Raw genomic sequence first — 15,876 nt, 5'->3', positions numbered from 1 at the left:
GAGTAAAATATAATAGAAATACTGTTTAGCTAATACTAGCTTCTAATATTGTTCATTCTGAGAATGATTTCTGTCAAATAACATCTAACTTTAGAATCACTACAAGTCTTGCAAGTATGGTCGCTATCTTAGCAATATTATGATGTATGCACTGGGTCTCAATCAGCACCCGTTAGTGAAATGTTTAATAAGAATATCTTGTAATAAAGATGAATTCTAAAGCATCAACTGCTTGAGATGCAAATTTGAAAATAAAAAATTTAAAACTTAAAATACAATAATTTTGTAGTGATTTTGATAGCAAAACAGCTCATTCAGGAGATAAACTTAAATAAACGCACAAATCAAAATAGCTACTGATGTTCATCAATAAATTGCGAACGCAAACCTTATTTCTTTATTTAAGATAATGCATTTATAAGCAATAATGAAAATTTAATCTATTTAATTAAACAAAAAGTTCAGTAAAACATATATTGTATTTCCTAAACTATTATGACATAAATGCAACTTCAATTTCTGTATAGAAACTACTTCATTTCAATAATTTCATCAATGTCTCTCAAACGCCATCAGCAAGAGGCCCATTTTTTCTAACTACTTCAATTTTATTTATGCACATCATGTTCTTTTTCTCTTACTTTACATTCTGAAATTTTTTCGACGGTAGTAAGGTTCACTTGTAAGTACTTTTAGGGTTATTCGTCGCATTCTACGCTTTTTGGATATTCGTTCATCTTGAAATATTTTCACACTTTTTTTATACATTCGTATGAAAATGGCAGCCCCAAAAATAGACAATGGCACAGATAAATATGACAAAATAAGCGGAAAGTATTCTCGATGGTGAAAATTATTTTTGTCTTTAAATGCATAATAGTTTTTATAAGCAGGAAATATATATTTATAAAATAGTAGATAATTCCAAACTACTGCTAATAAATGGAATAGTAATTCAAATAATAAAAATAATAAAACCAACGTTATAAGGAAGTTTGCGCCAAGACGAACTGCTTTGCCTAATATTGAATACATCATTTTAATGTGCATAAAGTTTAAACACCTCACTGCTACCAAAAAGGCAAATATACCCCCTAAAATGTATGTTTCATATAACCAGTAAAACGGAACGTAAAAGCTCGTGAATGTTATTGATTTATCTTTCTCAAGTAACTCTTTATAGAGATAAAAGTAAATAAGCGTACGTAGGTATCCAACAAACATAAAAACTCCTGTGACTATAAGCAAGGCATCACAAATTGTCCACCAATTGCTGAAGAAACTACTACTACCAAATAATGATATGAGTATTATTGATTTGATCACAATTATTATAAGAATAATCGGGATTAATGTCATGATTAAAATTGTGGCGATTATTTTTTTGTAATCATGGCCATGGAAAATTAAATATGTAGCCTCAACCTGAAAAATCCGTTATTTAAAAATTATAAAAAAAAGCTTAATTATTTTAAAAAAAGTTGTTTTACTACAACACTAGAACATTTTTTTTTGCGCATCAACAGCTGAGGTTATTAGCGCTCGGAGCTTTTTTCAGTGCACTGCCGGTCTCCGGACAGTGTTCTCTCGTTACAGACAACACTGTACATCACCGGACAGTGAGCGGTAAGAAGCTCCTAGGAAGAGAAAATCTAAGGGTTAGCAGCTGGATTCAAACCCGGGACCTCCGCGTGGGAATCGAGTACGCTAACCACATAGCTAATCCCTCCCCTCCTAGAACATTTATATATTTATATCGAATAAAATTTCACTAAAACTTTAATTGTTTCTGACGATAAAACTAATCAACTTCACATTGTACACTGATTTGTTGAATTGACTTTGAGTTTTAACTAGTCCTAAGAATCAAGATAACTTTTAGAGTTCTGGGGAATGAGGTACCAAGACCTACTATGAAGTAAAGAATTTCAAGTACCTTTTTAAACTAGAGATAAGCAGCATTTATAACAGAGAGCGAGTTTTTTGGTTTTATATTAAACGGTTTACTCACGTTAGCCTTGGTCAAGTATACTCCGCTCGGTAGATATTCAGTAATAATAGTTACTACAGACAATAAATTGCTGTTTACATTGTATAAATTGGCTTCTAAAAATACTGCCCGTGTGTAATTGTCAATCCAATCATTCATTAATAATTTTACGAGTTTTCTGTCTGAATTGCCCTTAGTTGTATGCAACACTTCACCATATCCACCACTTCTGTAAAACAATCCAGAATATCCAAACATTCCTAGTGATTCTGATGCATTGTAAGATTCGTATGCCCAAACAGGAGGGTCTTTATGAAATCTTGGCAAAGCTTGCCATTCAGAGTGAAATTGTTTTTTCTCTTCGTTGAATATGTTTAGATGTCCCACTCGGTAACCATACCAGGGCTTGAACAAAGATGGAACTGCACAGCTCCCTGTAATGTTTATTATCATCACATTAAATTAATTATATAATTTCATGTATTTTCAAAATGTTTTTACAAACAAGGCTAAAAATTGATATGACAAAATCACATGATTAATTCATTCATGTTGATTCTAAAAGAGTAAAATAATAAAAGAAAAAAAAACTGGCAGTTCTGGAAGATGAGTAACGGCAGGTGACTTCCTTTGGAGTTTCCGTACCCAGCAATATCGCCTATTGGTTGACGATTGCAAGCGATCAGCCAATTCCGGTACAATCCGAGATAGCCAAACATTCCCAGGCTGCTTCATAAGACTATAACCCCAAGTAGAAGGGTCTTTATAAAATCTTAGAAAAACATACCCCCTGAACACATACTCATTTTAGTACTTGCAGGTCTTTACTACTTTGATATAGAAGAACATGAGCAATATTGTGGAATACGAAGTACGTAACATTTAACTTAGCTATATTTCTCTCGATTCACCATATACAAGACATTAAAGCAAACTTAAATTTCGCAAACTAATACAGAGGAGACTCGGTTATCCGTCACCCTTTTATCCGTCTATTCCAATTAACTGTCACTGTCCTCAGTATTTAAAAATTAAAAAAAAAATAAAATAATTTTTTTTTTTTTTTTTTTTTTTTGGCGCATCAACAGCTGAGGTCATTAGCGCCCGGAGCTTTTTCCAGTGCACTGCCGGCCTCCGGACAGTGTTCTCTCGTCACAGACAACACTGTCCATCACCGGACAGTGAGCTGTAAGAAGCTCCTAGGAAGAGAAAATCTTTAAATTAAAGAAAACTTTTAAATTTTTTTTTATGTCTACAGAAATTTTAAAGAGTCCTTTAGCCTTAAAAAAAGAGCCCACAAAACCGATTAGATGTCGCAGACATTGTATTTATTAATTTTAATACACAATAGAATGAATTGAATAATGAAAGATACCTGACCTTTAAGACTTAAGCGTAAAAACGTATAAAATATGTATACCAGTTAAAAAAAAGTTTTATACACGTTAAACAAAAGAATCTGGAAATTTTCCTGTTTTTTTCCATTATCCGTCTCTTCGACTATCCGTCACGTGTCCGGTCCCGGTCATGACGGATAACCGAGACTCCACTGTACAAATATATTTTTTTGTTCTCCATTTTAGGAGAAATCTAGGGGAGTTGTTATCACCACGACTTTGTCACCATTACAATAAACGTAGCCTTCATAAAAGTCAACAATATTTTTAGTACAAAAGCAAAGCGTAAAGAAAATTTAATTATTACATCAATGCTTTGGAAGATGTCGCCGATTTTGTTTTAATTTACTAAAAGAATAAGTTTAAACGTACACTTTTCGGACACTCGTAGCTGACGCAACCTAGGAGCACCAACTAATTTTGTTGAATAATCACTAGTCCATCCTTTAATAAAAGAATTGGCTCTCACTTTCCCAGAGTGATCAGAAGACTCATATTCTATAAATAAAAAAATTCAATAAATTTTCATTCTTAAAACAAAATATAAATTATAGTAGCTTGCCTTTAAGGTCTTAAAAAGTTGTAACCATCTGAATTAATAAGAGAAATTAATACTAGTAATTACAAAAACTGTTGTAATTCTCAACATTTCATTTAATTTAATTTTGCTCGTATTTAACGTCTATGTTTTTGTAACGGCTGAAGGAAGCTTGCACTAGCGACCATCAGATTCGACTCATTGTGAGCATCATTTGTTGCACACAACTCATGCCCCAAACACTCACATTACTTATTGTATACGTTAGTGCATTTATTATAAAAGTTTTATTTAAAAAAATAACTTTCAGTAATTTTGTGATGGAAATAGATATATCTTATTCATAATATTGCAATTTCCTTGTTTACAATTTCGTTGATAGTGAATAGGCAAACAGCAAAATAATAACTGAATGGAAATGTTCTTTTCTCTAACTATAATACAAAAAGCATTGTAATGACATGACAGAAACTGCTCTACTAGTCTGAAGACGAGAGGTGGTGGTGTACTCATTGCTGTCCACAAGAAGATATCCTCAGCTCTTGTACCTATGAACAACGATTTAAACATTGAATAACTCATTGTGCAGATATCGTCAAAAGCTTCCATGTTTTTCCTCTGCAACGTTTATAATCCTCCGGACAGTAATTCATCGGTGTATCTCCATTTGTGCGAAATTTTAGAACTAATGGTCCATTATGAACAGTGTTCAGTCGACTCTATTAATAATGGGTGACCTTAATCTTCTTGATTGGTGTCTGTTTGGAAAAGGTGAACAATCATATGACGATCTTTCCTACTCCAGCCAGATTATAATGGACTCATTAACAAATGTTTTAGGTATGGAACAGGTGAATTGTATAAATAATATTAAGAACAGAAAATTAGATTTAATTTTTCCTAATTGTCCTAGTAATATTACTGTAAATAGTTCTATCATTAGTTTAGTCATAGGAGATAAATTACGCCCTTCGTTGATGTTAAATTTTAAACTAAATGTTCCTATAAATACATATTTAGTAATAAGTGATTATAAGTTACAAAAAAATTTACAGACTTAATTCTGGGAATTGTAAGTAAGGATTAAGTCTTGCTAATGGACACCATATTTTACAATATCAAACAAAAAATTAATCCATTAAATTATTGTAATACAAAAATATGGGGGAAAAAGAATGGGGCACCACAATTTATTGTGAACAAGATTAGAAGAGATCGATACAGAAAGTTTAGAAACCCCACAGGCGTTCCTCAAAAGCGAATAGAAACAAGTTTTAATTAAATCCTGTCTCTTTTTGTTAAACTGGATTTATATGTCTTAGAGAATAGGTTGAATGCATTATAAATTATATAGTAAGTTAACTACATACTCAGGACCCAAGATGTTGCCAATAATCTAATTGGAAGAAAAAAGGCAAAAGATCATACAATTTTTACCTGAAAGGTCTAGATTCGCACCGTCGTACCATTTCAAGGTGTACATGTTAGAAAACATGCTTCGCATAATAAAATTGAGGAGACTGAAATTTCAGAAACATTATTTTATTAAACATTTTCATCACTAAAAAGTACTGAAATGCATCTAAACTACGTAAACTATCAGAAATATTTCCAACTTAGAATAATATGCAAGAATGCAGTGAGAAAAGAACTTCCCATAGGATTATTAGCACTTCTTTAACTCTATAATATAAAATATTATATTTAGATTAAACTACACTATTCCCAAAATAAATTTATTTGGAACCAATATCGATGAATGTAATCACTCTATGAGCAAAACGGTTTCAAATTGAAAATATAAAATTTAATACATTCTCATGTCGAATCCTCTAAATCAAGCTGATTAAGCAACCTCCCATGAACTAAACCGGTCAGAAATAGAAAAAAATACGTGCTTCGACGAACTGAACAGCGATATTATCATTTTTAACATACTTTGCTCAAGCTGGTAATAGACGTACATAAATTTTGTTCAATATTACCAGAGAACAAAGTTCCACTTTGTGCCCAAGACGTATTTTCAATAGGGATTCATTAGCAAAATATCTTGAGAACTAAAATACGTGCATCTAATGGTGCCGAATTCTAATTCGGTGGTACTGACTTCAGATCGAAATGTCAAACATATAGGGGGCAAATAAATAAATAAATAAATAAAGCCTTTATTAATTCCTTCAAAAACACAAAATCAGATATAAAATACAAATAAAATTCATAAAATTCAGATAAAATTTCTATTTATAACTGTTTTATTTTTTTTTTTTTGTTTTGGAAACTAGGCCCAATGTTGGGCAAAGGCCTCTCCCAGGTGCGCCCATTTCTCCCTATCCTCAGCTATCCTCATCCAGTTCTCACCTGAAACCTTCACAACGTCTTCTTTCCATCTCATCTTTTGTCGTCCTACTTTTCTTACTCCCCATCTTGGAACCCACTTTGTTAAGGTTTTTGTCCATCTTCCATCTTTTAGTCTTGCAATGTGACCCGCCCATTTCCATTTTAATTCTTTAATTATCTTCATTACATCATCTAATCTTGTTGTGCCTCTTATTATTTTATTCTTTATTTTTTGAAGTCTACTTATATTAAGTAGATTTCTCTCTATTGCAGACTGGGTAGAAGTTATTTTCTTTACTATTTTTTGTGTGATGGACCAAGTTTGGGAACCATAGGTTAGCGTTGGAAAAACACAACTCCTGACAATTTTTATTTTATTCGCCAAACTCACCTTATTATTTTTTAAAATAAACTTTAATGACCAGTACTTCCTCCAGGCGACAGCACATCTTCTTTTTGCTTCCTTTTCGCTTCTTTCTTTAAATGAGATAAGCTGCCCCAGGTAGATAACATCTTGGTTCCAGTTCAATTTGCGGCCTTCTACCTGAATATCCACTTCTTTTCTATTAGTCAAGAGGTGTGTCTTTCCGGGGTTTATGCTGAGACCAGCTTTCTTGCTCATATCTGTAAGGCTGTGTAACATAAATTGTAATTCTTCAGAGGTCTTAGAAATTAGTAAAATATCATCAGCGAAGCGTAGATGGTTTATATATTTATCATCCACTCTTATACCTAATTTACTCCAACTCAGCTGTTGAAAGATTTCTTGCAAAGCCGCGTTGAAGAAAAGAGGCGATAGCGGATCCCCCTGTTTAACACCTTTTTGTAACCTAAAGTATCGTCCCGGTTTTTCTAATAAAATTCTTGCATAGTTATTTTGATATATGTTTTTAATTAAATTGATAATTTGAGATGGTATACCTTGTTTCTGTAGGGCTTTGAAGAGGAAGGTGTGATCCAAAGAATCAAATGCTTTGGTAAAGTCGACAAAGGCCAGGTAGAGTCCGATTTGAAATTCTTCACACTTCTCAATCAATTGGTTTAGCACTTGAAGATTATCTAAGGTAGAGTATCCACTTCGGAAACCTGCTTGCTCAATGGGCTGATACATATTTAAAATTGGTTGGATTCTATTTTGAATGAGCTTCATAAAGACCTTACCAATACACGATGTGAGGCTAATGGGCCGGTAATTATTTATGTCGTGGAAATCTCCTTTTTTATGTAGTAGAATTATATCTGCCCTCTGCCATTGTATAGGAATTGTTTGTTCTTGTAAAATTCTATTAAATAGCGCCACTAGCTCTTCCATTATACTTGGGGCTATTGCTTTTATCATTTCATTTGTAATACGGTCGTTACCTGACGTTTTATCTTTTTTTAGTGTTTTCAGAACTGCGATAACTTCCTTGTTCTGAAAGACAGGTACTTCTTGACAGTCAACTTCCACATTTTTGTCGTAAGATGCTCCATCTGTACAACTGTATAGTTCTTCATAGAATTCTGTAGCTGTGTTCATAATATTTCCCCTATTGGTTTGTATTTTCCCACTATTATCTTTAAATCCAGTACTCCAGAAAACGCCCTCTTGTAAATCTTTTTTCATCTTTTTTATCGATCCATCTGTGTTTAAAGCCTTTTCAATTGATTTGTCCTCAAATGTCTTTATGTCTTTTCTAATATGAAACCTAGTTAGTTTGCAGAGTGTGTTATATTCCAATTTATCATTGAAATTTTTAATTTTCTTTCTTTTCAGTTTTTCTCTTTCGTTTATTAGTTCTTTTGTTTTGTCAGAGAATTTAGTTAGTTTCTTTTCCTTGTTTACCTCAAAACTATTTTTAATAAACTCTTCCAGATGGTTGTAGTTTTCCTGAAGACATGTATATTTTAAATTAGAGATATTTTGCAAGTTACTTTGTAGATCTATTTGTCCATTTACCTTCAATACTCTTATTCCAATATGAGATGTGTTCCACTGACTGCGAGGTCTCCTACACATCCATTCTTCAGAGAGTTGCGCCTTTATAAGCCTGTGATCAGTACTGAAGTTTAAATTTCCAATTATATCGTACCTCTTTATCATTCCTTTCTTCTTTGCCAGGATGTAGTCAATTTCGGTTTTATATAGCAGACTTGGAGAAATCCACGTCCACTTCTTACCTGCCCTCTTTTTGAAAAATGTATTAATTATTTTCATTTCGTGTTCTTGGCAGAAGCTCACTAATTCCTGACCGGCCTCATTCCTCTTACCATATCCATAAGGACCGACTGTACTGTTTTCGTCAGTCTTTCCTATGTAAAGTACTGGTATGGTGTAGGGTGAGTAGGGATGCCTCAAGAATGATAATCATAATAGTAACAATAAACAATAAAAGAAGAGTGGTGAGTACAGAGGTCGGTGAGCGAATAAGGGAAGAAGAACTTTGGTGAGAGGTGGGACGGGAGACGGAGGCAGAAGGAGGTTAGCCGTTGCCGAGGTAAGATCAGGGTTTGCGGAGAAGCTGGGAATCGGTAAATAGCTGATTGGCGTGAGGTAAGTGTACATCTCTGTTAAGCCCTCTGTGTACCTATAACCTCTCACCAGGGTTCCGACTACAACTCCGATTTATTGTATATACAGATTTTATTTTTCGTTACTTTTATTTTATTTATTTATTCTTTTAACATTAGTTCTAAGTCTAAGAAAACTTACTGACTCGCCAAGCACACTCACAGTCCTGTTTATTGCATTGCACTGAGTATTAAAGGACACGATTTATATCCAATGACATTCAGTGATTTCTCATTCTCAGCACCAAGTCAGAATGGTTAGACTGAACTGTGGGCGAATCTTGTTACAAGCATAAATTATCAGCAACAACCATTATTAATAGCGATCTCAATTGTGAGGCCCAGTGGTAATCCATTGACTCCCTTCCATTCTAACCACATTCAAAGAACAAATCTTAAGCAGTCTAAAAGCAGGCATTTGTAGTAATATCACCCTCCACGTAAGCATTACTCCAAAAAGCATTATTTTTCATCATTCACATTCGAATCAAATAATGAGGTGTGTTAACGGACAAAGAACTGCTTCAACCCCTTCAATATAAAGGCAACCCCAAAGCTTGTCACAATACAGGAATGTTGCTCGTACAATTGCTTTGTACATGGGCAACATAGAGTCCCGACTATCTGCACGAGATCGCAACAAATCAGAAGGGACCCTGTTGGTTGCAATGTTTGCTTTTGTATCAGAATGGGATAATGCATGCAAAAACTTCCCAGATGAACTAAATTTGACGCCCAGAAAAATATAATTATTAGTCATCTCTATTGGACCTATTTCCACAATACAACTGACGCTGTTTTAGGATTCTGCCTTTCCCATGAAAAATAACTTTTGTCTTTTCTGAATTAACAGCAGGGCAGTAAATTCCCACTAAGAATTGAATATTTTAAGTTTACGTTGGGCATACAACCAAGCTTCTGCCAACACCACTACGTCATCGGCAAACAGCCGCATTAGGAGATCGCACGTCCTCATCAACCAATACTATATTAACCAATACTATAACAACCAATTACTATGCCAATTAATATTATGCCAACCAATACTAACCAGTGGCATAAGCAGCCCTAGAATCTAAAGCTCATCATTGCCTGGATTAAGGAACTTAGTTCTCGCCATTCTCTTATAGTAGGGAAGGAAATATGTCGGCACATCTTAAATCTAGCAACAATCACTACTATCAAGTACCCTAAGCGGATTAATAAGTTTCCTAAGCCCGCAGTAGAATCAATATAGTAAACCCTCCAATTGTTGAACTCCTTGGCCTTACTGAAGAAGGAGGCCCATCTTTTAAGAATGCCCTCTTATGGGCAACTTAATGGGCCTCAAATCGCTCCAAACCCAAGAATTATCGATTGATTACTCAAAGCACTAGATACTTTGCAAAAATGTTCCTGGCTTATGATCCAATAGGAATTTTTTAAGCTTTTATGATCCACTTCGTCCGTCTTTTTACATTCCTTCATGTTCTAGCACTCAACAAAAAATTGGCTTTCAAGAAATCGGTTTATAGAAAGAAACAGAATACAACCTAGATAACAGTCTAGTTATAACCTGGAAAATTTTGTGCTGATAGAAAAGAGAAAAATATTTATTTTTAACTTACCCAGTTCTGTTGTAAGTTCTTACAACCTTTTTCTCGAGATATTCAGAAGAAATTAGCTCACTTCCTCGAGTTATGTAATTATTTCTCGCTTCTTTAAATTTATAGAAATTATGTATGTACTCAAGATTCTTTGATTTATCTAAATCTGACGCTAACATATCGTAGATATGTGTATTTGAGTAATACTTTGATCTTATGTCCAACAGGTAAACGAGTGTAAATAATGCCAACAGCAATAATAGGATTATTACAATTTCCGACGTTAAGTTATTACAAAATATACTACGATATCTCTTCCATATTTTTTCCTTAAAAAAATAATTTAATTAATTAAAAAAAAGAAAAACATAAAGTATATTTCCAATATATGCTTTAAGAAGGTGTTTAAAAAGAAACCTTAAACATTTATTTAATAAAATCTATAAAATGAGTTGGTTTTATAACTAGATTAATTGTGAGCTTAAGCTTAAAACTTAATTTACGAAATATCCGAGATAGAGCCTTAAGTTACCGAATGGATCTTTGTAGGCCGGGTAATTCCACAAATAATATAGGGCACCTGTGGATAAGTTTAAACAAAGAAGCAATTCCGGACCCGAGTCTCGGTTTATTAGGGCGTGGGATGAAAGTGGGTATGGCAGGTGCTTTATCATTGAAACCGAGGAAACCAATGATGAATCCATAACTTTTCGAGGAAGGGCCGCCTAGTAAAAAAAAAAATAATAATAACTTTCATGAGACGTTTAAGGCGGAAAACCTTGGATGCTTTCTAAGGCAACCTGATATTAAAGCACCAATACCTGTTTAGAGGGGTTTTATTGTAGTAGGCCCGCTTACGTAATAAAGAATATTTCTCAACATTCAAAGAAGCCAGAATGATCTCAAATTCTTTTCGTAAAAATCCTTGCGATAACTAGTTTTCTCAAATTTCTTTCCACCACAGAATTTATTTAAGAAACTTAAAGAATTTAAACCTTGTGTACAAAATGCTAAAGTCGAGAATCACCCGCGGCTTGAATCAGTAATTTTAACAAGACTAAGCATTGGTCATACACGGTTGACACATGGGTACCTCCTCATTGTCGAATGGAGGCCGAGGTGCCCCTCGCTGCCGAAAAAGGCTGACCGTGTCGCCTTTTGGAACTGTTGGAAGGGTATCAAGCACTGCGAATCCAAAGGGAAAGAGCTGGCCTGCCGCAGGACTACCGTGCAATTCTCCAAGAAGTTTCTCCTTGTGTAAGGAGGCTATTTGATTTCTTTAAAAATTTAAATTTTTATTATAAATTTTAGTAGAGATTAGGTTAGCTTAGTTTAGAAATTTTAAAGGGGAAAGGAATATCGAGTATTTTCCCCTTGTATGAATGAGTAATATGTCTACGTTTAATAGCGTGAGGGTATGAAAGTATTTATTTGCGAGCATGCTTTTGCTTAGAAGTATTTATTGGCGTGAATATGATTGATTTCATCAGAGTACGTGTACTTATTGCGAGAATGCAGGTAAAAATGTTAGATTTAGTCTATTAATCCGGAGTTGAAAGAAATTTATAAAGGTGCGGATTTCAACCCCCATTAAGTTTAAATTCATTTTAGGATTAAGTCATTTTTAGAGTGTAAAGAAATATTTGTATACACATTTAAGTTAGATTTTATGAAAATAGCCTCCTTAAGATGATAGACTATGCATGAGTTAGATTAAGTCGTTACGGTTATAAATATGTTTATAAATAACTTAAAATAATGCAAAACTCAATGTACTTTAAATTGTTCAAATTTTGGCAAAACGTCAGTTTGTGAAAAACAAGGGATAGTACAATCGACAGAATCGCATTTCCCCGTCGGCCAGATCAATGATGTAAGAGGGGAGTGCGGTCTATATTCGATAACCTAGGCTCCACTCTGCCTTGCTAGGCAAGATACGTGTGTGGTAGCCAGATAGGTCAATAGGTACCATCACTAGGCTCTAGTGGCCCTAGTATAAGAAAAGAAAATGTGTAGTTGGCGCTAATGACCATAGGCGTCGATTCGCCGGAAAAAAGAAATGTTAGTTTAACGTACAGCTCGACCCAGACAACTAATATTGTAAATAGCACCTAAAAACAGCCTTCACGTTAGACATAAATATAAATAATGCTCAGCATAAGGAACTAATAGTCGTTAAGCTTTGTAGATTTGTATAAAATAAGTTTAAAATACACTTTCATTACTTTTGTAAAAACAAGTTCAAGAAAGCAAGGGATGGCACAAATACAATTTCACAATACATAAAAAGCAAAACTTAAATAAAATCATTAATCAAATAATAAATTAATTATTGAATCAATCATTTATTATACCTGTAAAATATATAACGGTATTGGTCTGTACATTGGATACTTTCTTTTTTGAAATACTGTTTTGTAGGACAATTTAGACCTAAAAGAAAGCGTTTCATGTGGATCCACGATGTAGTGTTCAATGTAAGTTTTCTGCAACCAAAAATAAATGTATCAGGCGCTAAGCTTGATACCTCGATTTCTGTACTCTTCAAATATGTGTACATATGTAAAGTTTGTAAATAAATATTATTATCAACCTAGTCTAGTCCAACAGATTCAAGTTCAGATTTTATTTAAGAATTCATGAATTTTTCACTTTAAAATAAATGTACAACAGTTGAACTTAATTCCCCTCACCTAAATATCCTTCCTTGGTACAATTCGATGTCAGTGAGTTACTGTTCATTATTTTTGGAGTCTAATTCATTATTTCAATAGCATAAAAGAAACGATGGCAGTGAAGATTTGGAGACACCAGAAGAGGTTTATGTGGTTCATGTGGAGTCAAGTCTGGAGAAATGCAAGTAGAAAAAGAAATCCTCCAGAATTATTATTATTTTATTTTATTTTAAAATAAAACCTATGGTATTTAAAGCGATTGCGGGCCTATATAGTTTACAAGAGAAATACAATGATAGCACCCTGCTGAGTCTAGGGCGACAAACCTGTTCTGGGCCTCAGCCACCTAAGGCACTGAATGACTTAATTTCTTTTGCGAGTCCTCAAACCCTGCTATGGGGGTTTCTTGTGAGCTGGACTGATAATAGCCGATTTTTTATTGTACTTGCATCACCGATTGATTGATTTTAAAGCGAACAAAACATCGATCCTTTACATCTCACAAGAATACACAATATTTACTTTTTGATTTACAGTGTTTACTTATTTCCTTGAAGTTGAGTTTGTGGAAAGGGAGGTCTCATTGTTAGTACATTTCGGTCTCCAAATTGTACCTTGTTCTTATCATTTCTATATACAGATACTGTTCGGTCAGAAAAAAACTTCTCGTCGATACCGGCTAAGGGGAGCTTAACAATTCGTGAGCATCAAGTTGTTTTTAAAGTTGGTTGTTTTCAACACAGTGATACCACAGCCTGCCCAAATTTCTGTTACTCAAGTCCCTCTTACTAAATTTGGTGAAACGTTTTGAAAATACTTTTCTTTTTGCAAAGGTTTTTGACTAACAATTACTTTTTCAATATCAGTTACAAAAGAGGGACAAAAGTATTGTATCAATATTACTTTCTGCAAAATATTAAAAAATAAGATATTTATCTTTCTAATTTACAGAAACAACCTGGTTCCTGGAAAAACATGGACGTATGGAAAAGAAGAAGAAAACAAATCCTAATGATTTTAACTAAAAATCTTCCTCATCAACCTGATATTCTTTGCAAAAATTTGTCCGTTAAAGTTGTATAATATTCTAAACGAATTACCTTAAAAACAATAGCCAGTATAAATGAAATCAGTACTATCTTTACAGGATCCAATAACAACATGTGCTCTAATGCCCCAAATAAGAACACCATCATCCATAGTAAACTTTTATTTTTGCCAAATCTTAGCCCGAAGTAAACTATACAAGTACAGCATACAACCACTACGATGATTCCTAATGTCCTATAAAGAAAACAATGATTTATTTTATTTTTTTGTCTCTTTGTTTACCTTGAGTATATACAAGAAAAAAGTAAACTAAAATATATCAATTATTCAAGACAGCATCAATTTCAAATAATAAAAAAGAAGAAAATAATCACTTCTGGTATAAAATTAATAAATCACTTAACAATAAGGCAAAGAAAGTCAGAATAAACTCGAAAAACCATTTCCATTAAATCAGATGAAATTAGATGATATAAAATTATTAATAATAAATACAAGAATAAACATAAATAATAATTATACAATAATACTGAGTAAAATCATGCGTAGCTATTACGGGCAAATACTGTAACAGGAACTTTACAATATTTCTGCAATAACCTCCAAGCTTGACCATTTAACAAAGCAATCATCTCCTCTCTGGAAAGTTATTGCCTATTAATTCACTGCGAATTCTGAGAAAAGGTTCTTTACTTTATTGCATCTCTTTGTTCAACATGGCTCTCAAAAAGCACGACAATTTCAAACATTTTTTATATCTCACCAAATCCTGATTGATTATAGCCTTTTTCGTACCTGATATGTTATAAGCCATAATATCCATCCGATGATGCTGCACAGTTGCTGTGTTTTAGTGTGTGAAGCACTATCAACTTTTCCAATTGACGGGGTTCGAGCTGTAAATATGGAACTGTATAGAGATCGGGCTCCTTTCCGTCCTCCAATCTATTCTTTTTAACTGAATTATCATCTTGGCCTTCTTTCTTTACTTCCAACTCAGATGGTGGTGATATTGACAATGGGCGTTTCTTATTCATAACTTGATAATTATCCTTTATAATAAGTTTATCGTAATTCAAGATTGCAAATTTACCTGCTTTCCTAGCTTCAATAAGTTGCGGTTGCAGTTTTTTCTCAGGTCAATTTCTTCTTTCTGATAATCTTCCGATATAATAAACTTTGTCCCCTTCAATTTAAAAGCATTCTGAATAATGTGTTATGTACGAAAAGAAGTCAATCATAGGAGAAAGGGTCGACCATTTCCATTGCTCCATTTTCTGAGCCGCTTGACAAAATCAAATTCGTTCGTAGCAATATTCAGCTCTCATTTTTCTTTAATGCATTCACAGACATAAGACTCAAGCTCCCAATAGTTAGAAAACTCTTGGTTAATTCCAAAAACTACTAAATTTTTTATTTTCATTTCACGATCAAAATATTTTATTTTCTTTTGAACCAGCTTCATCTTTATTATTTTTAGTCCAATTTCCTCCAAATTTTTTTTAAATTCCAAACGGCAAATAATAGATCAAGAATTTCTCCGCTCATTTTTATTCTTTATAGATTTACAATATAATATTATAATAATTTTATTTCATAATTAAATAAGTAATTGACAATTATTGCTCATATATTGTTAAAATTGCAAATAAACAATTTCTTTCTTTCTTTTTTTTTTTTTTTTTTAATTTATTTGCTATTCACAATCTACAAAGAATAAAATTCGTAATAAGTGAATACGATAAAAGAAGTC

The 15,876-nt window shown here is 33.3% G+C and overlaps 1 protein-coding gene across 11 annotated transcripts in view; it reads right to left on the bottom strand.

Annotated features, from left to right (window-relative positions):
- Positions 1-460: 460 nt before the first annotated feature.
- Positions 461-15,876, bottom strand: part of LOC141458560 (uncharacterized) — a 96,293-nt gene continuing 80,877 nt past the window's right edge. For 6 of the 11 annotated variants that reach the window (XM_074136708.1, XM_074136712.1, XM_074136710.1 and 3 more), the window contains 7 exons: positions 14,174-14,357; positions 12,753-12,884; positions 10,420-10,727; positions 5,363-5,445; positions 3,760-3,885; positions 2,012-2,424; positions 461-1,425 (listed from right to left, as the gene is read on the bottom strand). In XM_074136708.1, the coding sequence (XP_073992809.1) occupies positions 643-1,425; positions 2,012-2,424; positions 3,760-3,885; positions 5,363-5,445; positions 10,420-10,727; positions 12,753-12,884; positions 14,174-14,357 (2,029 nt within the window). In that variant the 3' untranslated portion in view covers positions 461-642. Of the gene's footprint in view, positions 1,426-2,011; positions 2,425-3,759; positions 3,886-5,362; positions 5,446-8,198; positions 8,430-10,419; positions 10,728-12,751; positions 12,885-14,173; positions 14,358-15,876 lie in introns of those variants that run through there. The other 5 variants (XM_074136716.1, XM_074136714.1, XR_012461052.1 and 2 more) reach the window with 5 other exon arrangements.

This window comes from Rhodnius prolixus, unplaced genomic scaffold (assembly GCF_049639745.1).
Source record: "Rhodnius prolixus isolate KJV_2025 unplaced genomic scaffold, Rpr scaffold_5, whole genome shotgun sequence".
Classification (NCBI taxonomy): domain Eukaryota; kingdom Metazoa; phylum Arthropoda; class Insecta; order Hemiptera; family Reduviidae; genus Rhodnius; species Rhodnius prolixus.
This window is presented reverse-complemented; position numbering and strand designations above follow the sequence as displayed.